The sequence below is a fragment of the Salvelinus sp. IW2-2015 genome, linkage group LG8 (assembly GCF_002910315.2).
Source record: "Salvelinus sp. IW2-2015 linkage group LG8, ASM291031v2, whole genome shotgun sequence".
Lineage (NCBI taxonomy): Eukaryota > Metazoa > Chordata > Actinopteri > Salmoniformes > Salmonidae > Salvelinus > Salvelinus sp. IW2-2015.
The window spans coordinates 37,788,284-37,813,014 of NC_036848.1; the positions used below are offsets into that span (position 1 = coordinate 37,788,284).

General features: G+C 43.6%; 1 protein-coding gene across 1 annotated transcript; it reads left to right on the plus strand.

Annotated features, from left to right (window-relative positions):
* Positions 1-1,067: 1,067 nt before the first annotated feature.
* Positions 1,068-22,495, plus strand: LOC139028148 (protein shisa-6-like). Its single transcript, XM_070444913.1, has 6 exons — positions 1,068-1,146; positions 14,399-14,458; positions 15,864-15,884; positions 17,034-17,186; positions 20,140-20,243; positions 20,375-22,495. Exons 4-6 carry the CDS (start codon positions 17,045-17,047, stop codon positions 21,242-21,244), a joined length of 1,116 nt encoding a protein of 371 aa, XP_070301014.1. The 5' UTR covers positions 1,068-1,146; positions 14,399-14,458; positions 15,864-15,884; positions 17,034-17,044; the 3' UTR covers positions 21,245-22,495.
* Positions 22,496-24,731: the final 2,236 nt, after the last annotated feature.

Below are 24,731 nucleotides of genomic sequence, written 5' to 3' on the forward strand. Positions count from 1 at the left end.
GACTTAAACCCGATCAAACATCTCTGGAGAGACCTGAAAATAGCTGTGCAGCAACGCTCCCCATCCAACCTTACACAGCTTGAGAGGATCTGCAGAGAATAATGGGAGAAACTCCCAAAATACAGGTGTGCCAAGCTTGTACCGTCATACCCCACAAGATTCGAGGCTGTAATTGCCTGCAAAGATGTTTCAACAAAGGACTGAGTAAAGGGTCTGAATACTTATGTAAATGTGATATTTCAGTTTATAATTTTTTTATAAATTAGCAAACATTTCTAAAAACCTGTTTTTGCTTTGTCATTATGTTTTTTTTTGTGTAGATTGATGAGGGGAAAAAAACTATTTATTACATTTTAGAATAAGGTTGTAAACAATTTTTCATTTTTTTTCTTCTTCTGTATATCAGTATCTGTTGCTGTGTGGGAGGCAGCCTGTATGAGGAGCTGATGGTTCATCTATAATGATGGATAAAAGTTTCGCATGGCTGGACCCTCACACCTAACAATGTGTGTGCATGCATGCGTGTGTGCGTGCATGCGTGGGTGGGTGTGTGTGTGTGTGTGTGTGCACACGCCTCGGTGGTAACATGGTGTACAGAACACAGCTGACTTACACATCTTCTCGTCTCTTTCATCCCTCCATTTCATCTCCCCCCTTTCTACTCCTCTAGTATTGGATCTGTACCTTCTTTGCCATCCTTTTAACCTGCAGCCCTTCTTCTCTCGTAATTCATCCAACCTTCATTCTGCCTCACATTTAATCTCGTTTATACTCATATAACCTTCAATCTTTACCTCCTTTTACCTCATCTAGTAGCGTAGTGTTCAGTCCGGTGTTAGCTGTATTTTACYTGGAGTGTGTGGCATAACCTTTAGTAAGGGCTGATCAAATGCCCCGCATTAATTTCTACTTATGTGATCATATGATCTGTACAATATCATGTCTTTATTTGATTGGCAAATGTGACATTTGAAAGAAAATATATAATATGTTCTGATATTTCAGCTGTTGTTTTTTGTTGCTCTATCTGGCTCTCCACATATTGACATGTTGTAAACTCTCTGTCCTCTCCACTACTTACTGTGCCTGGTTCCTTCTGTATTCTAGGTGAAAAGCATTGGCCCGTCCGCTCCCAGAGCCACCATGGTAGGAATGGCTGTTGTGTGTGGAGTAGGTAAAGGTTGCTCCTAACCACTGATACACGGTCAGAGCTTATATCAACGTCCTAATAGTTAGGCTAGGATTGGGGCTAAGGTAATCTGATCCTATATCTGTGGTGAAGGGTGACTTTTACCTTGAGTGTTCTGTGTCTCTCCTTGACCTCTATCTGACCTTTAACCTTTGACCTCTAGCTCCTGTCACTGTGTGTGGTGGATCATGTGTGACGTCTGTTTGTGTACATTCGCTGCCGACCATCTAGATCAGTGTCGAGTCAATTGCAAAGATTAGGAGTTTATCTTGTCTTATTGAAATATCTCAAACATATTGTGAAACTTTTGAAAAAGCAAATTCCTTAATTAAATTCACCCACAGTGGATTTGCAAGGTCTATCAACCAGAGAGAAGATCTCAAGCACAACTAGCCCATAGTGGTACTTTCAGTGACCCCTGACCACAAAGTGGCAATCAAAAGATGAGCTATTGCGTAAAAATATATTTTTTAAGTACTATTAGTAGACTAAAAGATGATCTTAGTGGAAATGCAAATGAGAAAATCTCTTGATGATTTTCATTGCAGTTGACCTGACAAGTAAAGTGGTTTTCTATTCCATCGTGTTGTGCCTTAATAAGCCCAAGCTGTCCCATACTGTGTGTCTTTTCCTAACCTACTGTACCATCAGGCCTGGGTCAAAACAGTGTTTTCTCTCAAATACATGAAGTGTGCTTGGTTTAGCTCACCCAGCGCACTGGATTGGTATTGTTTGCACTTTCGGGACTATCTAATTGGTTCCACTAAGCCAAGCGCAGCTTAAGTGTTTGCATGGYTAAAAATACTATTTATACCCAGGTCCTAGCTACTGTACTATACCATATATGTATGTATGTATGTTTGTTTGTATGTGCTATGCTCCTGGACTCTTTCAGTCCTCAACATACCAAGAGGAGGTCTCTAGAGGTACGGATAAAGGCAGCTTTGAATGATGTTACTTCTTATTACTTAAAGAAGACATCAGATAAATCTGTGCTTATCCTTGCTAGCGACACTACGACCCTTCTCCTGTCCTCACAACCAACAGTCTGAAGGACTACGAGGGAGCTGGTATGTAAAAAATGATTTACACAGAGAGAGATATTACTTTATTATACTGAACAAAAATATATATGCAACATGTAAAGTGTTGGTCCTATGTTTCATGAGCTGAAATAAAAGATCCCAGAAATGTTCCATARGCACAAAAAGCTTATTTCTCTCAAATTTTGTGTACAAATTTGTTTACATCCCTGTTAGTGAGCATTTCTCCTTTGCCAAGATAATCCATCCACCTGACAGGTGTGGCATATCAAGAAGCTGATTAAACAGCATGATCATTACACAGGTGGACCTTGTGCTGGGGACAATAAAAATCTACTCTAAAATGTGCCCTTTTGTCACACAACACAATGCCACAGATATCAAGTTTTGAGGGAGCGTGCAATTGGCATGCTGACTGCAGGAATGTCCACCAGAACAGCCACCCAGACAGCTGATGAAACCGAGGACTATTTCTGTCAAAAGCCCTTTTTGTGGGGATAAACTCATTCTTATTAGCTGGGCCTGACTCCCAAGTGGGTGGGCCTGGCTCCCAAGTGGGTGGGCCTATGCTGCGCCCCTGCCCAGTCATGTGAAATCCATCGATTAGGGTCTAACACATTCAATGATATGAACTGCAACTCAGTAAAATCGTACGCATGTTGCGTTTATATTTTTTGATCAGTATAGTTCCAACGGAACAGTTGGGGTGTGAAAATATGAGGATGAGGTATTTTTTTCCATTTACTGAATCCTGACATGTTGTCTATTCTTCTTGGTCCCATGTGATTTGAGGAGGCCAAGACATGGTGGTGAACATCATTATCTTCTGCGTTGTCTAGAGAGACTGTAAAGTCTCTCAAGGTCTCTGTAAATGTCAGCGAAACTCTGGCCTCTGAGGTCCAGAATCCAAGATAAAAAAAAAATCTTATAATGTGACAACATAGGGTCACTCTGGTAGATGATAGAATTTCTCCCTGCGTGAACATTTTACTAGTTCAATAATTGCGCACGCATCTCTATATGTGGATGGCTGAGCTCATGCTGGGCTGCATTCCAAACACTTAACAGACACACCCTCTTCCCTCAGCCCTTAAATTAAGTGGACACTTCTGATGACCTATCATGACGTATGATGGGTATACACTTGCTGGGCAAGAGGCGAGGGAGGAAGGAATGATTTTTAAATGGACCGCCCTTGCCTGGAAATTCATCACTCGTTCATCCTGCGAATTTGTGTTTTCAGCAACAGGTAGCTTGTGGGTGCTTTATATGCGCTATTGTTAATTATGATTGAATGTCTACTTACATTAAATATATAATTATTGTTCTAAACTGGATGGTTCGAGCCCTGAATGCTGATTGGCTGACAGCCGTGGGATATCAGACCGTATTCCACGGGTATGACAAAACATTTATTTTTACTGCTTTAATTACATTTGTAGCCCGTTTATAGAAGCAATAAGGTACCTTAGGTGTTTGTGGTATATGGCCAATATACCACGGCTAAGGGCTATATCCAGGTACTCCGCGTTGCGTCATGCATAAGAACAGTCCTTAGCTGTGGTATACTGGCTATATACCACAACCCTCGGGCCTTATTGCTTAAATATACGCCTACTGTATGATAGCTAGCAAATTAATTAGCTAAATAACATTAGCCTYCCTAGCTGGAACTTCTGAAGAAGGAAAATGTTTTATTTCTACAATTTCCAAAGCTAACCAAACAAAAACATCATTACTTTTACGAGACGTGTTTGTGCATTAGTAGCACCATTTCTAACTTATTTACATTTGTTTTTTACTTACACTTGTATGTTGACTCTATATTGACGTTGAGGTTTTAAGTTTTGGCAGACTTTTCTTAGCGGATGTACAATCATCACGAATCGAATTATGTGGTGTTTCAGGCCCCGAAGTGAACATAATTGTACACTCGCAAACTCCATTAAAAACGAGGGCTGAGGGGCTTACGTTGCAAACTTCCCTTGCTTGGCTAATCATTTGGACCGACGACAAATATGGCCCGCGGCGATTCCCCCAAGGGAATGAGGGTATGTGGACGAGGGTGTATCTTTCATGAGTTTGAAACGCAGCCCGGATGTTTCTCTCACACCCTTCCTCGACCTTGAAAAACTGTTCTGTGGGCACGCACATTTGCTTCACACATCTGCCAATCAATGGTGGCCAGGAGTATTYAAGCTTGTTGAGGCGTGAGGTCAGCATATAAACACCCAGACTCACGCGTCAATGTCCCGAGGGTTGATGTGAGGAGAGATCGTTTGCGATTACAAAGACTTCGGCACTACGGGAGGGTGTGAGAGAGACATCCGCACAAGCTCAGCCATCCACATAAAGAGACGCACGTGCAATTATTGAACTGGGAACATTTTCCCGCTGGGAGAAGTTTTACAACATGACGTCACAATCACAACACAATCAGAACGATTGGGAACTATTTCACGCTGGGAAGATTTTTACATGACACCACCCACTTCTTACTGTTATTCTGTCATGTCTTACTGGCATTCTAGAACAGGRTAATATTACTGGACTTTCTATATCATGTAGGCTACTGTATATGACTACCTCTTATAAACAAAATACGTTTGCCCCACTGACTTAATTATCCCATCAGCTGGCATAGTCTTCCGCCAGTTAATCTAGGTCAGGTTCTAAATGATTAGCCTATAGTCTATAAAAGTCTGGCTGTACTTAAGTCTAACACCCAGAGACTTAAGCACACTGAGTCTAAAATTAGTTCTATAGGTCTAAATTTGGAGGCAGCAGCATTAGATATAACTTCCTAACCATTATCGCTAGTGCCACAATTGGGTCAGAAATAAGCTGTTTCCACTGTTGGGATGAGCGGAAGGCAGAACGGTAAAGAAGTTCCATCCATTGTTAAAATAAAGTCTCCCCGCCCGCCGCACTGAGTCAAGCTGGCAGTTAACATTTAGCGATTAAATGTTAACACTCTTTGTCAGTTGTTAAATGCCAAGTCCACAGTGGCTCTCAGCCCCATGGCGCGGCGAGGTGGAAAAGAGAGGGAGGAGAGGGGGTGAGAAGGGCAGGGTAGATGTGTTGGCAGTGTTTCGATGTCAACAAAGCCAATAGGATAGAGAGACCCCTTGTCTGACACCCTCTCGCACAGGCGCATGTACATACACACGTGTTTATTCAAATACTGAAATATAAATGGAAGATGCATCTGTGAAAATGTCATTGCATATTATTTAGAACGAAAAGATCAGGCAGGGGTTGAGCAATTACACCAAATGTCATCCTATCATWTTCACTCATATTAAGTGAAATTGTATAATCAGACAGTCAGGCAATTATGATACCCTTATGATAACCAAAATCATCCCAAAACTAAAATTCATACGTGAAAGGGTTCAAATTGCCTGAGAATGTGGAAGTTGTTGCATGACTGTGTTTCCGAACGGTCTCTTGTATTGGGAGGAGAGGAGAACAGTTTGCGTACGCCAACTCTGCTGCACCCCGAGGGGCCCTGGAGGGGATGTGAGGGAACCCATCTCTGGGTTGGGTGGGAGGAGGGAGAGGGGATAGGGGATAGATACACAGCTGCTCACCCTCTGCTCACTGATGACCTTGTTTGTTTTCTGTTTTTCTCTTTTCAAAGGGATCACTGATTACTGAGGGTTGGAGTGTTCTCATTACTGAGGGTTGGAGTGTTCTCATTACTGAGGGTTGGCGTGTCCTCATTACTGAGGGTTGGAGTGTTCTCATTACTGAGGGTTGGAGTGTTCTCATTACTGAGGGTTGGCGTGTTCTCATTACTGAGGGTTGGCGTGTCCTCATTACTGAGGGTTGGAGTGTTCTCACAGAATGTCATTAACATTAATGGGAAGTTTAGAAGGATTCTTAAGTCCTGAGCTTTAACAATGTGCTCAGATTGCCGCATCCAGTTTGAAGGAGAGTCATGCTAAGATATTTGTTGGTGGGCTATACATTACTAGGTGTTTATGCACCAATTGTGCCATATTAGTGCGGTTAGCATTAGTGTTAAGGTTAACTTACCACTTATCTCCACTGACGTTACCCACCGTTTTATCACCACCACATTCCTGGATGTCATGATTTGTGTGATAGGATAAGTTATGTCAGGATAGTGAGTCAGTGTTGGGCCATCTGGATGTTAATATGCAGGCTCACATGTGCTGTATCCCAGGCTGTATCAGGTGTGAAAATACTGATTAATATTACTATGATGCAATATGTGCCTACAGGAAGAGAGATGATGTCAAATACCTCACGGAACCACACAAGCCGGCATAAATCTGGGTTAATCATCTCATTTTGTTTGGAATGCTGAAAACATGACTGCCAGTCATGACTGGCAACAGACAAAGTGCACAGCTGCGTCATCAAGATGCAGACAGACAAAATACCTATTTTAGCCATTTAGATTGGAGACCTGGTTAACCTCTCAATCAGGAATAATCAATATACAGTGTAATTATATGCCCAGTCCCCGTGCTTATCTCCTTCTCTCCTTATCACATTCAGCTGACAGAACCAATAACTGATACAGCTAATAGGCAGGCGTCTTTAAAATTACTCAAATCCAACAATATTTTGCCCGTCCCTCCTTTAAAGGGGCCAATGCAGCCATTTTTATCTCAAAATCAAAACATTTCTGGGTAACAATTAAGTACCTTACTGTATGGTAATGGTAATTACCATACAGTAAGTACCAWTTTTTTTTWAAATAAATGCTTCTTAGCAAGAGCAATTTCTCAAGCAAGGGTTTTGCTAGGACTGTCTGGGAGTGGAGAGAGGAAAACTGGAAACTGGCTGTTACTGACAGAGAGGTTTGGATCTCTCTTTCTTATTGGTCTATTAATGTCACCAGGCAGGCCAAAACTCCCACTAAAACAGGCAGAAATTTCAGGCGGTCTTTTCAAACAGCTCTTACAATAAAAGGGCATTATCAACATGTTCACAATTTCACAGTATTATTCCAACCTCACAGTTTGGAAATATATATAAAACACAGAAAAGTCATGTTTTTGACTACACTGGGCCTTTTACCTAACCCCAAGCCAGCTACATTCATAAAAATATTGCTTGGTTACATTTCATTTACATTTTGGTAGTTGTAGGAACATTCTCCAACTGGTTTGACATTGGGAATGTTCTCAAATAAAAAACAACGTTCTTCTGTGGTAATTTCAGTATTTCAGCAAAAAAGTTTCCTACAGGTTTCCTCATGGTTCTATTTAAAGTCGTTCTAAAATTGTTCCGGAGAATGTTAAAACTTTCCATAAAAAAAACTTTATCAATCAATCAATCAATCAATCAAATGTATTTATAAAGCCCTTTTTACGTCAGCCGATGTCACACAGTGCTGTACAGAAACCCAACCTAAAACCCCAAACAGCAAACAATGCAGACGTAGAAGCACAGTGGCAAGGAAAAACTCCCTCTCTAGGAAGAAGCCTAGAGAGGAACCAGGCTCTGAGGGGTGGCCAGTCCTCTTCTGGCTGTGCCGGGTAGAGATTATAACAGTACATGGCCAAGATGTTCAAACATTCATAGATGACCAGCAGGGTCAGATAATAATAATCACAGTGGTTGTAGAGGGTGCAACAGGTCAGCACCTCAGGAGTAAATGTCAGTTGGCTTTTCATAGCCGATCATTCAGAGTTAGAAACAGCAGGTGCGGTAGAGAGAGTCCAAAACAGCAGGTACGGGACAAGGTAGCACATCCGGTGAACAGGGCAGGGTTCCATAGCCGCAGGCAAAACAGTTGAAACTGGAGCAGTAGCACGACCAGGTGGACTGGGACAGCAAGGCGTCATCAGGCCAGGTAGTCCTGAGGCATGGTCCTAGGGCTTAGGTCCTCCGAGAGAAAGAGAGAGAATTAGAGGGAGCATACTTAAATTCACACAGGACACCGGATAAGACAGGAAAAATACTCCAGATATAACAGACTGAACCTAGCCCCCCAACACATAAACTATTGCAGCATAAATACTGGGGTCAGGAGACACTGTGGTCCTGTCTGATGATTCCCTGGGACGGGGGCAAACAGGCAGGATATAACCCCACCCACTTTGCCAAAGCACAGCCCCCACACCACTAGAGGGATATCTTACTACCCAGAGTACAGGAGGGAGACTCTGGCAGCTCCGGACAGGAGGGAGACTCTGGCAGCTCCGGACAGGAGGGAGACTCTGGCAGCTCCGTGCCATGTCTCACCCCTGGAGGCTTCTTGCCATGTATCACCACTGGAGGCTTCTTGCCATGTATCACCACTGGAGGCTTCGTGCCATGGATCACCACTGGAGGCTTCTTGCCATGTATCACCACTGGAGGCTTCTTGCCATGTATCACCACTGGAGGCTTCGTGCCATGGATCACCACTGGAGGCTTCGTGCCATGGATCACTACTGGAGGCGTCGTGCCATGGATCATCACTGGAGGCTTCGTGCCATGGATCACCACTGGAGGCTTCGTGCCATGGATCACCACTGGAGGCTTCCTGCCATGGATCATTACTGTAGTGGGGAGACACACAGGAGGCCTGGCTCTGGGAGAAGGCACAGGACTCACCAGGCTGGGGAGACATGCGGGAGGGTTAGGGCTTAGCACAGGCACAGGACTCACCGGGTTGGGGAGACATGCAGGAGGCCTCTTCCTTGGCCGAGGCACCGGATACACTGGGCCGTGGAGGCGCACTGGCGGTCTCGAGCGCAGAGCTAGCACAACTCGTCCTGGCTGGATACCCCCTGTAGCCCGGCAAGTGCGGGGAGCTGGAACAGGCCGCACTGGGCTGTGCTGGCGAAACGGGGACACCGTGCGTAGGGCTGGCGCAGGATAACCCGGGCCGAGGAGACGTACTGGAGGCCAGATGGCTCGATGCCCACTCTAGCCCGGCCGATGCGAGGAGCTGCGATGTAGCGCACCGGGCTATGAGTGCGCACTGGGGACACCGTGCGCGTCACCGCATAACACGGTGCCTGCCCGGTCACTCTCTCCCCACGGCAAACACGAGGAGTTGGCTCAGGTCTATGACCTGACTCCGCCAATCTCCCCGTGTGCCCCCCAAAAACAATTCTGGGGCTGCCTCTCGTGCACGCCTCCTCGAGCCAACTCCTCGTAGCGTCGCCGCTCCGCCTTAGCTGKCTCCAGCTCCTCTTTAGGACGGCGATACTCTCCCGTCTGTGCCCAGGGTCCCTTGCCATCCAGGATTTCCTCCCATGTCCAACTCTCCAACCACTGCTGCTCCCTCCTACCACGCTGCTTGGTCCTTTGGTGGTGGGTAGTTCTGTAACGATCGTCCTGGGAAGAAGGTGAGGACCAAAGCGCGCCGTGGTATGTGTCCATATTACTTTTAATAAATACGAACACATGAACCAAAAAACAACAAAACGACAAACYAACAATTCTGCAAGGTGCAATACACAAAACAGAAAACAACTACCCACAACACACAGGTGGAAAAAGGCTACCTAAGTATGGTTCTCAATCAGAGACAACGATAGACAGCTGCCTCTGATTGAGAACCACACACGGCCAAACACAAAGAAGTAGAAAGCATAGAAAAATGAACATAGAATGCAAGACATAGAATGCCCACCCCAACTCARGCCCTGATCAAACCAAAATAGAGACATAAAAAGGATCTCTAAGGTCAGGGCGTGACAATAGTATTAAACTTGAGTGTCTCCCTTGATCCTAGGTCCTGGCAGTGTTGTGCAGACTCAGGACAACTGAGCTTTGGAGAAATACGCAGATTTAAAGAGGATCCGTAATTTGCTTTCTAATTATCATGACCTTCTCGTCAAAGAGGTTCATGACTTTATCACTGCTGAAGTGAAAGGCATCCTCGCCTGGGGAATGCTGCTTTTTAGTTAGCTTTGCGACAGTATCGAAAATAAATGTTGGATTGTTCTTTTTCTCCTCAATTAAGTTGGAAAAATAGGATGATCGAGCAGCAGTGAGGGTTCTTCCGTTCCATTACCGTTCCAATTTTCTGGAAGCTTACTTCAGGGCTCGGGTATTTTCTGTATACCAGGGAGCGAGTTTCTTAAGTCAAATGTTTTTTGTTTTTAGGGGTGCGACTGCATCTAGGGTATTAGGCAAGGTTAAATTTAGTTCCTCAGTTAGGTGGTTAACCGATTTTTGTACTCTGACGTCCTTGGGTAGGTGGAGGGAGTCTGGAAGAGCATTTAGGGATRTTTGGGTTGTCCGAGAATTTATAGCACAGCTTTTGATGATCCTTGGTTGGGGTCTGAGCAGATTATTTGTTGCGATTGCAGACGTAATAAAATGGTGGTCCGATAGTCCAGGATTATGAGGAAAAACGTTAAGATCCACAATATTTATTCCACTGGACAAAACTAGGTCCAGAGTATGACTGTGGCAGTGAGTAGGTCCGGAGACATGTTGGACAAAACCCACTGAGTCCATGATGGCTCTGAATGCCTTTTGGAGTGGGTCTGTGGACTTTCCATGTGAATATTAAAGTCACCAAAGATTTGAATATTATCTGGTCTGATAGGAATTCAGGGAACTCAGTGAGGAACACTGTATACGGCCCAGGAGGCCTGTAAACAGTAGCTATAAAAAGTGATTGAGTAGGCTACATAGATTTCATGACTAGAAGCTCAAAAGGCAAAACGCTACCATTTCTTTTGTGTAAATTGAAATATGCTATCGTAAATGTTAGCAACACCTCCGCCTTTGCGGGATGCGCGGGGGATATGGTCACTAGTGTAACCAGGAGGAGAGGCCTCATTTAGCACAGTAAATTCATCAGGCTTAAGCCATGTTTCAGTCAGACCAATCACATCAAGATTATGATCAGTGATTAGTTCATTGACTATAACTGCCTTGGAAGTGAGGGATCTAACATTAAGTAGCCCTATTTTGAGATGTGAGACATCACAATCTCTTTCAATAACGAAAGGAATGGAGGAGGTCTTTATTCTAGTGAGATTGCTAAGGCTAACACCACCATGTTAAATTTAGCCAAACCTAGATCGAGGCACAGACACTCCTCAGCATTCCAGGCTTGGTCCTGTTCGTGGGTAAGTAACATTCAGAGAACATTCTAATAATGTTATTAAAAACAAAACATTCCTTTCTTAGAATGATGAGAAAACTCTCCATAAAAACCACAAGAAAACTTTAGTAAGAATGTTATTTAAAAACATATATATTCCGTTCTCAGCATCAACAAAACCCTCTTTATCCTAAGTGTGTTCAGGTGTGTTGGCCYCGCCCATTAATTGGCCACACCTGATCTTAATGAGTGCTTGTTTCCTTTGAAATGGGGTCTGTTTGAATATACTCAAATGAACAGCTTTATATGCGTACAAAAACATGGCATGCTAGCTCCATCCTGGTGGCYRGGTGGACTAATTCCATGGATAGAGAACAGAAGATTATAGGTTTGAATCCCAATGATGCCGTGTCACAATAAAAAATAAATGTGTTTGCATGATTAATGCCMAAGGAAATTAATTTTCATGGTTCCTATCTGTGCTTGGAATAATATAGCAGTGGTATTAAGTCGTATTGAAACATTCAGTGAAGGAAGTTATTCAAAAACCTCAACAGAACATCATTTCCATTCTCAGAGCCTTTATAAAACCTCCTAGGAAAACTTTCAAGGAACCAGACTAACACGTTCTCTGAACCTCCCTGCCACCTAAAAATAAGTGTTCCCAGAACAGGCAAAATGTTCACTTCTGTTCTCAGAACGTAAAAAAAAGAATCAATTTTACTGGTATGACTTTGTTCCCACAACCAATGTGAAACCAAAAAATATAAAAGTTTCCACAACTTTCAAGGAACCAATATGCTTGCTGTGGTGTGTGTGTGTGTGTGTGTGTGTCTCTCTCTAACACAACTAATTGGTCCCCCGATTACAGCGGGATCATTGAACTGGTCCTTCTTCCTTCTTAATTAGGGCCCAGTGCAGTGCAGGGGCTCTTAGCTCAGCAGAACTTCTCTCTGTCTACTCTTTCTCTATGGGGAGCTCTGCAGTACTGGCTCTCTCTATTTCTCTATGGAGGTCTCAGTGCTTTCTCTATCTGGGCACTGACAGTGTGGGGCCAAGCCTGAAGTTCAAAGGTGTGATTGGGGTGTCAGCACTGTGTGTGGATTAACTACAAAAGTGAATGGAAAGTGTTTTGGTTTTACAGCTATGGCACAATGTAATTAAAATGGAGATCACAGTGCATGTGTGTGCGTGTGCGTGTGTGTGTGTTTTTTTGTCTGATGATTTTCAAGAACATTAAATACATTAATATATTCAGCAAACCCTCACGTCTTTGACTTCACTTTGTCTGCAAACAGTCTCTCTCTCCAGAAACCAAACCCTGCCCTCACGTCTGTGACTTCACTTTGTCTGCAAACAGTCTCTCTCTCCAGAAACCAAACTCTGACGTCAACGGTCAAGCTCTTTTTTATAGAAATAAAATACGCACATACGCGCCCACCGGCCATATACTCTGATGACACATTCCATCTTCCTATAACAAATATTAAAACCCATGATGTGAGAACGAGGGTCATCTATCCCCTCTCAGCACTGTGACATATGTAAATGGACGCTACAGCAGTTGGTGCTATTGCATTATTAAACAGGCACAGCAGCACACAGACAAATCAATGCGTCGCAACGCCGGCGGCACCCGGCGGCGCGTCTTCCATCTATCTACAGTATCGTTGCTTTTTCACCTGGATCACTCTTACACACACACACACACACACACACACACACACACACACACACACACACACACACACACACACACACACACACACACAGTGGTATAAAGTACTTAAGTAAAAATACTTAAAATTATTACTTAAGTCGTTTTTTGGGGTATCTGTACTTTACTATTTATATTTTTTACAACCTTTACTTCTACTTCACTACATTCTTCAAGAAAATAATGTAGTTTTTACTCCATACATTTTCCCTGCTTGGCAGGACAGGAACATTGTCCAATTCACACACTCATCCCTGGTCATCCCTACTGCCTCTGATCTGGCGGACTCACTAAACAACCATGCATTGTTTGATGTCTGAGTGTTGGAGTTGTGGCCCTGGCTTTTGAAATTGTTTATACTTTTACATTTACTTTTGATACTTAAGTATTTTTTAAAAACCAAATACTTTTAGACTTTTACTCATGTACTCATTTTCTATTAAGGTATCTTTCCGTTTACTGAAGTATTACAATTGGGTACTTTTCCCACCACTGCGCGCACGCACGCACGCACGCACGCACGCTCTCACACACTCTCACACACTCTCACACAGACAGACAGACAGACAGACAGACAGACAGACAGACAGACAGACAGACAGACAGACAGACAGACAGACAGACAGACAGACAGACACAGACAGACACACACACACAATAGCTGCCATTCATCACCTGACTCAATACAATGGGATCTTTAAAGGGGCCATCTCTCTGCCATCTCTGCCATCTCATTTTAGCCCAAAACAATCCACATGGTCTGAATGGACAGTTGGTTAAGTGACAGGGGCTTGTGCCGAGGGGTGCAATGTTACAACATGTTCATCCAAGCACTCTCACCTTCACTGTCATCCCAAAATGTCTGAATCCAAGGATCATAATATCACAAAGAACGGTCAAACTCAAATGAGATGTTCAGATATATTATTATTTTATTATGGTGTCTTTTTTATTTTCAGTAATGCAATTCTTGAAAGAACAAGGGCACTCTTGTCCCATGTCAGTGTGTTGGTGAATAACACATGCTCAGTGTACAAGCTGCTCTTCTTCTGCACTCTCTCCTCAATGACTCCAGTCTCCACCTCTCCATCCTGCCCGGTCCTTCATCATTTACTGTTTTCTCTCCATCTTGCTTCACCATGATATCCATGTCATTGGCTGGAAGATGTTAAAGGGATTCTCTATGTCTGAATCTACGTTTGTCAGGTGTTTTTTTTATTACGATTGATTTAAAGACCACTTTTGAAGTGTGAAAACATCTGACAGACTTTTATTTCATGATGAGCTATCCCTTTAATGATGCCAATTCTAGCTCTCTGCTTATATTAACCATGTCATTACTTTTGATCAGATACAATATCTGATATGCTTATCTCATGCACATTGAATGATCCTCTCCATTGCTGTTTTCACAGGTACCCATCAGCAAAACTACAACCATGTGGTTCTAGGTAGCCCAACACGCACCCAGAATGGTAAGGACAGCTAACAGCACTAGCATCCAGATACAGGGTTATGTTCCAATATCCACTCTAGCATAGGATACTACTTAGAATTCATGCCCAGTACATTACTTAGTGTGGCTGTTGAATCAGAACCACACAGTTATTTGTAGAAAGACAAATGTCACTAAATCACTTTTTTTCCAAACCAGGCCATTCTCTCAAAAAATGTAGCCCAGATTTGGGGAATTAACTTTGAAACAGTCTTTGACACAAATATATGCTACCACTGATGCCAACCTACTCTTCAATTTCTCTAAATCCGTTATCTTATTGAAAATGTATCTTTTTATTAACGATAGAATCATAGAAGTGTCACATTTCATCATCATGACCATGTATTCTTTTGAATGGAGCGAATAAAAAACAACTGAATGTCTACCACCTACTAAAAGAAAATGTGATTGGCTGGGCATCAAGTGAACCTCCTTTTAAGGTCACAGTGTCCTGGCTATAGCGTTCGACCATCGAACACGTTCCACCTCAGATGATTGGTCCTGTCATTAGAAGATGAGTGCTATTACTGTAACCCCTGCTCTCTGTGAGGAAATCACCCCCAGCTTCATTACATTTACAGATTTTCTTCTGCCAATGTTCTCTATTCATTCACAAGAGCTGGGTTTAGGGGGGATAGAGGCTGATGAATAGATATGAGGAAGAGTGCTGGTTGCATAAGGACAAAGGGTGAAGCGAGGATAAAGAAGAACGAAAAGGAGAGAAAATACAATTTCTTTGTGTTTGTTTAACATTGGATTGGCCTCTCTGGCTTGTATTCTTCTGCTGATGTTCAGTGTCTGCTCAACCCTGTGTAGAAGCCTTCCCCTCCAATGCTTCCGCTGCGTTTTAAGGAGATTCTGTAGTCGTAACACATCTGCTCCTGTGTGTCAACTCAATGTGTGTTCCATTACACACTGCTAAACCAGATGAGTGTTCCATGAATGAAATACCCCTGAATTCTATGGGAAACATGAGAAATCCATTCTGACAACACATCGAACAAACGCGCTTTGATCACAAGCCACATAAAAAGGGCTTGGTATGCCAGTGTTCTGTATTGCTCCGATAAGGCTGATCTATGTAGCTAGTGCAACCTCTGCTATCCTCTGTGTGTGAAGCAACTGCTGACCTTCTGTCAATTAAAGAGGGTATAAAAAAGTGCTCATTGCACATATAAGGTGCATTATTACTATATCTAAAGGCACATTAGATTTTGGTCTGTTCCAAATACATACAAATTATATACATCATTGGTTTATTCCAGAGGTAAATACTGGACTGATGGCATTGAATGAGGTGTGTGTTAGTTGGGTTGGTCTGAATGCTGTTTCACACCATCAACATGTTTCTGAACTGTTTGTTTTCCACTTGGGTGGGGTAGCTCACCGATCATTGAGGCGGGGTAAGTCACACACACACACGCGCACACACACATAAACCCACATAAATGAACTAACACACACACCCTTCCATTCAACCCCACACCCTTCCGCACACTCACCAACCTTTAACCTTTGTACCTTCCCCCGTCCACATAGTCCGTGGTGTGGCTGTACTGTGCGTGATGATTTAGCAGTGACGTGTGTTTCTTGTTATGGAAGTAGCTAACAGCATGCCACAGTATGAGTCTATTTTCCCTGTGTGGAGAGTGTGGAGAATGTGGAGAGTGTATTGCAGACACTTCTTTCACAGCTGGGTCTCTCTCCTCCCAAAACTCACCCCCACAGTTCTCTCCGGACCCCTGCTGTCATCTGTCCTTTTCAAACTTCTCTTTCTCTCTCTTCAACTCTCCCCCCACTTCAACTCTCTCCTGCAGCAGTCACCCGTCCCTCTATTTTTATCTGGCCGCTGGAGCCAGGACTTGAGCCGCACCCTGCTGCCCACTGCTCTGCGTGACAGACTCACAGCCAGAAGGGGAGAGAGGGGGGGGGGGGGATACAGAGAGGGAGGGAAAAGAGAGTAGTCAGAGGGAGAGAGAGCGGGAGCTAGGCGATAGTAGAAGAGAGGGGAGTTTGAGACGAAAAGGGCAAAGAGAGAGAGAGAAAGAGAGAGAGAGAGGGGCCAGAGTCCCAGTATGCCCCTCTCTCGCTCTGGCATCACATCGCATCAGTCTGATGAGCGGGTTGCTGCCCTGTCCTAACCCTCTCCCCACCCCACCCCACTCCCTCTCCCCACTCCCCATCCTCCTCAGATCACAGCACACAAACTGTCACAATCAGGGTCACTCTGAAGCAGACATCCATTGTTTGATGTGGTGTTGTTGTTGGTCCGTTGTCACCTCCTCCGTGACAAACAATCCCACAGTGCCTAGTGACCTCCTCCTTCAACCCACGTCCCCTAACCCCCCTCTCCTTTCAGCCCACCCCCCACCTCCCAGACTCCACCAAACGCTCCCTGAACAAGTTCCTGTCAGATGATCACCTCCCTTCACCCCCCTCCCTCCCTTCCTCAGCAGCTGTGCTCTACCAGCGTTGCCTTTTGTTCTGACTCCGGGTATGTTTTAGGAAGCCTGCCCATTTCCCATCTTGTTTGTTTTGCTGTGTCTCCCCAGAGAACACTAGGATGAGTGGCATCCTGACCTCGCAGACGGAGCCATACGACCTGTCCTCCTCGCGCTCCTTCCAGAGCCTGTCCCACCTGCCGCCCACCTACGAGGCCGCCGTCAAGGCCGACCTCAACAGATACTCCTCCCTCAAGAGACTGAGTAGGTCCTTGCCATAGCACAGTCCACCGTTAGCAGAAACGCTGAAAGGGCTCCCACTGCCTCGCTGAATGACCTGCATGTTAAAAACTCTAATGCATAAGTTAATGCCTACTCTGGCATGTTAAAAAGTCTGCATTCGTCACTCGACTCTTTACTTGACTGGCATACGTTTATGAAGAATTATACCATACGCCCCTTAAAATGTAGTGATAGGATACTTCAAAATGAAGGTTACATTCTCTTTTTCTGAAAGGGTCCGAATATTCAGTGTATCAGCATTCACAACCTTTCCAGAAAGTGCTGACTCTTGAAGGCATAAACAGAGTGTCTGGATGAGAGGGGACAGACACTTACAAATACACATACCAAACATGCTCCTCCATAACTTCATCAAAACCATGCCTCACTGCTATTCCATTCCAATACACCACACAGTCACTCTCTCTCTTTAAAGATGTCTCTTTAGAAAAGCAGCAGCCACCATTTCTCAGTGTGAGCATTTAACCACATTAAGCTCTGTGCTGTGCTCTAGTTGCAGCTCTGTATTGATTCAGTGTACTACGCTGGGGTTCATCTCTTCATATTGAGCGGAACACAAATATTCCTTAAGGCTTGTGTAATTGCATCATGGCTGTCCTACTTACATCTGAGTAATTTAGCAGATGCTCTTGTCTGGAGTGACTTACAGTAGGGAGTGCATACATTTTCATACTAGTCCCCCGTGGGAATTGAACCCACAACCTTAACATTGCAAGCACCATGCTCTACCAACTGAGCCACATGGGACTACAGGGAGAGATCTGAATCTATTGTAGTCTACAATTCAAAGTCGGTGCGGCTAAAGTCGGTGCTGTTACACACACACACACACACACACACACACACACACACACACACACACACACACACACACACAATCAAATACGAGATCTATTCAACCCAAAAAAAAGCACCTATTGAGTTTACAGGGTCTAATGGGGAGACTTGAAATCCATAAAATGTATTCCAAAGTGAAGGATCTGATCCCATCAGTGCTTGCTATCTCTAGAGTGGGTCAAAATCGTTATACATGTGCCTGTCTCAGGTGTCTCTTGTGCTTGTTATTGTCTAATAGAAATTGGACTGCATATTGATCGGAACATGCTATGTCATTGCTTGGGAAATGTCAGTGCTTGGGAAATTGTCTTAATAATGTTACAAAATGCATGGTGAATGTTGTCGCCATGTTAAAACCTAAAACTGTCCTCAGGCAGTGCCAGCCCGGCCTAGCTGTCTTTATCTGCTTCCAAAGCAAATCATTTGCAGCAGCACATAGCCAAAAGGCATCTTTCTACTGATAGATCATGTAGGATAGAGCCAGAGGCGAGATAGAGACACATCTCCTTTATTGGAATAATGAAATGGCAACTCTCAGCATCTACTAACGAATGTAAATTGAAAGTAAAGCGTACAGTGTGTCTCTGCACACACATTCATTCCTTTTTCAGATGATTTTTTCAGCCTGAACTGGCCTTGCCTTCTTCCCCATAGGGAATTAAAATGCATAGTACATTTTTCTCTAATCTAAAAAAAAAACTGCTTTAGAGAATTAATGATGACATCTTACTTTTATTTGCTCTTTTATTCATTAAGGATATGTATATTTCACTGATTTAGGCTCATTTATTTAATAACACACATCATTTTCATGCCAATTAAAAGCCTATTTATGTATATTTTTGTTATTCATCTGTTAATACGCTTTAGCCAATCCCCTTTTAGCACCCTGTCTTAATTGACGTTTGTGTGAAAGGACTGATCAGCCTGAGGTGTATTAGAAGCCTTGTGACCATCATTTATACAGCAGGATATATTCTACAATGGTGTATTATTGTTCTCTGGATTCTGGAGAAGTGTTTTATTTTTAATTAATGAATAATGAATATTATTAACGGATTCATGTTATGAAAGTTCATCTCCATCTCACTTTAGCAGTAAAACATTCAAAGCCAAAGTGAAAAAGAACAGACTCCGAGGAAGACAACTGTCTTATATACAGTATATCTTATATACAGTATATCATTTCTGCCGCAGCTTTACTTAGTCATGGGCGGCAGGTAGCCTAGCGGTTAGAACGTTGGGCTAGGAACCGTAAAGTCGCTGTTTTCGGATACTGGAGCCGACAAGGTCAAGAATCTGTTGATGTGCCTTTGAGAAAGGTATTTAACCCTAATTTGCACCAGGGGTGACGTACTATTATGGCTGACCCTGTAAAACAACACATTTCACTGCACCTATCCAGTTTATGTGACCATGAAACATATATTCTTTACATCTTTTTTGACAGGATGTTTCTGTGTGTGCGTGTGTGTACTGTACATCTGTGTGTATGTGTGTACATCTGTGTGTATGTGTGTGTGTATGGTGTGTGTGTAGCGCACGTGATTGTGTGTGTCTGAATATGTCAAATCCGTACGTATGACTAATGGTTGATGCATGGTTCCCAGTGAGTCTCCTTTATAACACATACAAGGTGTGAGGGTGTGATATCACACATCCTGCCAAGACAATCTGGAGACATGCACATATCTCTAGACCTGTTCTAGACCTGTTCTTGGACACAACCCATATCCATGTTCGATTTGATAATACATGAACGTGCAGATGAATCTTCATCCATGTTACGTGATCCTGCGTCTTTTCAAATAGCCTTTGTGTATGACGTTTTTGTGTGGTGTATGCAGTATGACACTGTTGGTTAACAGACTTTGGAAAGCCCACAGCCAGAAACGCCGGTAGAATCACAGATGGGGCCAGGATTGTCGTATTCTCGGAGCAACCTTCAGACCCTCTATTCAATCTCCTTTACTTCCCTTTTCTCTCTTTCCCTCTTACTCTCGCTCTCTCTCTACCTTCTCCCTCCCTCTTTCTCTCTCCTAATCCACCTCTTCTGTCTCCCTCTGTCTCTCCACAGCGGATAAAGACGTCGACGACTACTACACCCGCAAGCGTCACCTCCCTGACCTGGCAGCCAGAAGCACCCTGCCCTTACACGTCATTAAAATGAACCAGGAACAAGTACTGCATCTACGTATTTGTATAAATCTGCATTTTGTTATGCAATGGTGCCTGTTCAGAGCATGCATTTACAAAAGTCCCAAGCAATTGAATATATCAGGAGTTGACTGTATCTTTATCCATTCCTCCAGCAGCAGCAGCAGCAGCAGCTCCAGAGCCAGCCCCCCCAGCCCCAGGTGGCCCAGGCCCCACCCCAGCAGCCCCAGGCCCAGCAGGCCCCCAGGAGACAGAGGCCTCCCCGAGTCCAAAGGGCCATGTCTCAGGACCGGGTTCTGTCCCCACACCGAGGCCCCCAGCAAGACTATAGCATCTCCTACGGGATGGGGATGACCGAGCATGGAGGACGAATCCTGTCTGATGAGCAGCTACTGTCTGCTGAGAGGCTGAGGTCCCAGGAGCGCCTGCTTCCTCAGGACCGCTTGATGTCCCAGGAACGGCTGTACTCCAAGGACCGCATGTACTCCAAAGACAGGCTGTTACAATCGCAAGACCACATGTACCCTAAAGACCGCCACTTCTCCCAAGACCGCCTCTACTCGCAAGACCGCTTGTACTCCCAAGACCGCCTGCTATCTCAGGATCCTCTGATCTCGCCGGACAAAATGATGATGTCGCTAAAGCGTGGTGTAGTTGGCAGCGTGTCCGGTGGTTTCCGGGGAAACAACGACAAGTCGATGTCGCACGCCATCTCGCACCCGGACGTGTTCTTGCCCACGACGCCACTCATGGACCGCTACAAGATTACCAAAATGCACTCCCATCCCAGTGCCTCGAACAACACAGGAGCGGCAGGCGGAGCAGGACCAGGGGCACACTCCAACACGCTAGTCATGAACCACACGACTAATAAGAGGCAGCAGTTTGCCTCTAGAAGGACCCACACTGTGGAGCAGCTCCAATACATCCCCCAACAGCACCACCAACAGCAACAGCAACAGCAGCAGCAGCAGCAGCAGCAGCAGCACTATCGCACAGGCAGCAAGACCGAAGTGACTGTTTAACGCTGGCTAGCACGCTAACGGCTAGCTTGGGAGTGAGGCAATGGGTAATGCTAACTCGCTAACAGCTAATCGCTAGTATGGGAAGGATTATGTTTGTGGGGGGAAAGGGATGGGAAGAGACTGACTGTTTGTAAGGTGGGACATGACACTCTGTAGCTTAGTTTCCTGCTAAGTCAATCAAAAGATAATACCCTCATCTCTTTGCCTTTCCGGACTTCACCAGAACCAAGTACTGTACTGTAATAGACTGGAGTTCTTCTGTAGACACAAACTCCATAAAGACTGACTCCAGATAAACATGGATCAGCTGTGGTAGTGTGCTGTGAAATTGACAAACTACTCTACTGTTATTCCTGTTATGCCCTAAGCACCAGCTCCCCTTGTCCTACACAATTGGGGTGTGATTCATATGAGGGGACATTGATTATATGAGAACACCGAGGCTCAGGCAGCCTTTCTGTCCAACACAAATCTCTTCTTCTTTGAACTTCTACCGCAACTCTAAAGGGCTTTGCATGGTAAAACACAAGGACTGATCCAATCGATGTCTCCAAGACAAGTGTTGTTGAAAGACACGACAACCACGGGTGATGAAACCGGGACGGCCCTGTAATAACTTTATAAATATATAAATATAAACTACCGTTTGTAACGCCAGTCTTACGCATAGCTGTAGAGAGATCTTGAAATAAATCAAAACTAATGTTACTAGCACTTTTATTGGTCCCTCAGTCTGAGACAAGTGTTCCATTTTTACAAAATGGAGAATTGGTTTTAGTGGGTTAAAAAGCACAATCAATTAATGAGATACTCTGTTTCTGTTCAGTTGTTTTTTCTTTCATAAGTTTGTTCGGTGATGGCTAGCTCATAGATTATTGTAAATAAGCTATAATTCTAGAGGCAGTATTATGGACCAGTCCATACTGGTTGGCTTTTGTATTAGACTGTCTAATGTTTTCAGTAGATTCTGAACAAGTTATAAACCACCGCCGTTTCGTGATCAGTTCAGACTAGAAAACCCACTTAACCAAGTATTTGACAGGATAAATGAATACTATAATGTGTGTCTTTTCAACTATGTTTGTAGAATGAGAAGTGAATGAATGTGTTGATAAAAAATATACCACTGTTCATATTTGGATGTAAACTGTGTTCCATTGACTAATATGAGAAGTTGAAAAACATGGTGATGGATTATATGCTTGTTGCAGTAGGGTCAAATAAACCATCCCTATTTTTTTAAACAGACAATACTCTTCTGAAACGACTATATTTGTGCTCTGTTTGTTAATGTGTATGAAAAATAGCATATGTCAATCATATCATTTTAAGTTGGTACAGCTGACCAGCATGACCAATCAACACCTGCAGGGGTTTGAAAGAGCTGAAGGTGGGGTTTTCATACACTTACACATGAGAAAGTTTAGAAAACAGTAGCCTTTCCTTGCCTGTACATATTCAATCAAGTGATATCTCATAGAATAATCAAAATGTGAAAATACATGAAAATACATCATTTCATTAGTTAAAGAGTACACAAATTAGAGGTGGGATTCATTTTTTCCCATGACACAGTGATCTTGTTTTTCTCAGCGGTGGTCACACCTATCCCTATCATAATCAAATCAAATTTTATTGGTCGCAAACACCTATTTAGCAGATGTTATTGCGGGTGTAGCGAAATGCTTGTGTTCTTAGCTCCAACACACAAATTTAAAATGGAATTAAGAAATATATAAATATTAGTGCGATCAATGTCGGAGTCCGGAGTATAAATATACAGTACCAGTCAAAAGTTTGGACACACCTACTCATTCAAGGTTTTTTCTTTATTTGGACTTTTTACCCTTGGCATTCTCTCAACCAGCTTCACCTGGAATGCTTTTCCAACAGTCTTGAAAGAGATCCCACATATGCTGAGCACTTGTTGGCTGCTTTTCCTTCACTCTGCAGTCCAACTCATCCAAAACCATGTCAATTGGGTTGATGTCAGGTGATTGTGGAGGCCAGGTCATCTGATGCAGCACTCCATCACTCTCCTTCTTGGTCAAATAGCCCTTACATAGCCTGGAGGTGTTTTGGGTCATTGTTCTGTTGAAAAACAAATGACAGTCCCATTAAGCGCAAACCAGATGGGATGGCATATCGCTGCAGAATGCTGTGGTAGACATGCTGGTTAAGTGTGCCTTGAATTCTAAATGAATCACCGACAGTGTCACCAGCAAAGCACCCCCACACCATCACACCTCCTCCTCCATGCTTCACTTTGGGAGCCACACATGCAGAGATCATCCGTTCACCTACTCTGCGTCTCACAAAGAAACGGAGGTTGGAACCAAAAATATGTAATTTGGACTCATCACACCAAAGGGCAGATTTCCACCGGTCTAATGTCCATTGCTCGTGTTTCTTGGGCCAAGCAAGCCTCTTCTTCTTATTGGTGTCCTTTAGTAGTGGTTTCTTTGCAGCAATTCGACCATAAAGGCCTGATTCACGCAGTCTCCTCTGAACAGTTGATGTTGAGATGGGTCTGTTACTTGAACTCTGTGAAACATTTATTTGGGCTGCAATTTCTGAGGCTGGTAACTCTAATGAACGTATCCTCTGCAGCAGAGGTAACTCTGGGTCTTCCTTTCCTGTGGTGGTCCTCATGAGAGCCAGTTTAATCATTGCACTTGATGGTTTTTGCGACTGCATATGTAGAAACTTTCAAAGTTCTTGACATTTTCCGCATTGACTGACCTTCATGTCAGTCAAAAGTAATGATGGACTGTCAAAGTAATGATGGACTGTAAAGCATTGGACCGTTATTTCTCTGTAAAGTAATGGTGGACTGTCATTTTTCTTTGCTTATTTGAGCTGTTCTTGCCATAATATGGACTTTTTCTTTTACCAAATAGAGCTATCTTCTGTATACCACCCCTACCTTGTCACAACACAACTGATTGGCTAAAACACATTAAGAAAGAAAGAAATTCCACAAATTAACTTTTAACAAGGCACACCTGTTAACTGAAATGCAATCCAGGTGACTACCTCAGGAAGCTGGTTTAGAGAATGCCAAGAGTGTGCAAAGCTGTCATCAAGGCAAAAGGTGGCTACTTTGAAGAATGTCAAATCTAAAATATATTTTGATTTGTTTAACACTTTTTTGGTTACTACATGACTCCATATGTGTTATTTCATAGTTTTGATGTCTTCACTATTATTTTACAACATAGAAAATAGTCCAAATAAAGAAAAACCCTTGAATGACTAGGTGCAGTAGGTCTGTGGATCTATTGGGACGGTATGCAAATTGAAGTGGGTCCAGGGTGTCAGGTAAGGTGTAGGTGATATGATCCTTAACTAGCCTTTCAAAACATGTCATGATGACAYAAGTGAGTGCTATGGTGCGATAGTCTTTTAGTTCGGTTACAGTACCTTTACTTTTAATGGTGGACATCTTGAAGCAAGTGGGAACAGCAGACTGGGATAAGGAGAGAGG

Bases quoted from the DNA above. Each gene is read 5' to 3' on its own strand.
- LOC139028148 (XM_070444913.1), top strand. From the start codon at position 17,045: ATGAGTGGCATCCTGACCTCGCAGACGGAGCCATACGACCTGTCCTCC. The intron at 17,187-20,139 runs GTAGGTCCTTGC...GTCTCTCCACAG, and splicing joins CTCCTCCCTCAAGAGACTGA to CGGATAAAGACGTCGACGAC. The intron at 20,244-20,374 runs GTACTGCATCTA...CCATTCCTCCAG, and splicing joins TTAAAATGAACCAGGAACAA to CAGCAGCAGCAGCAGCAGCT.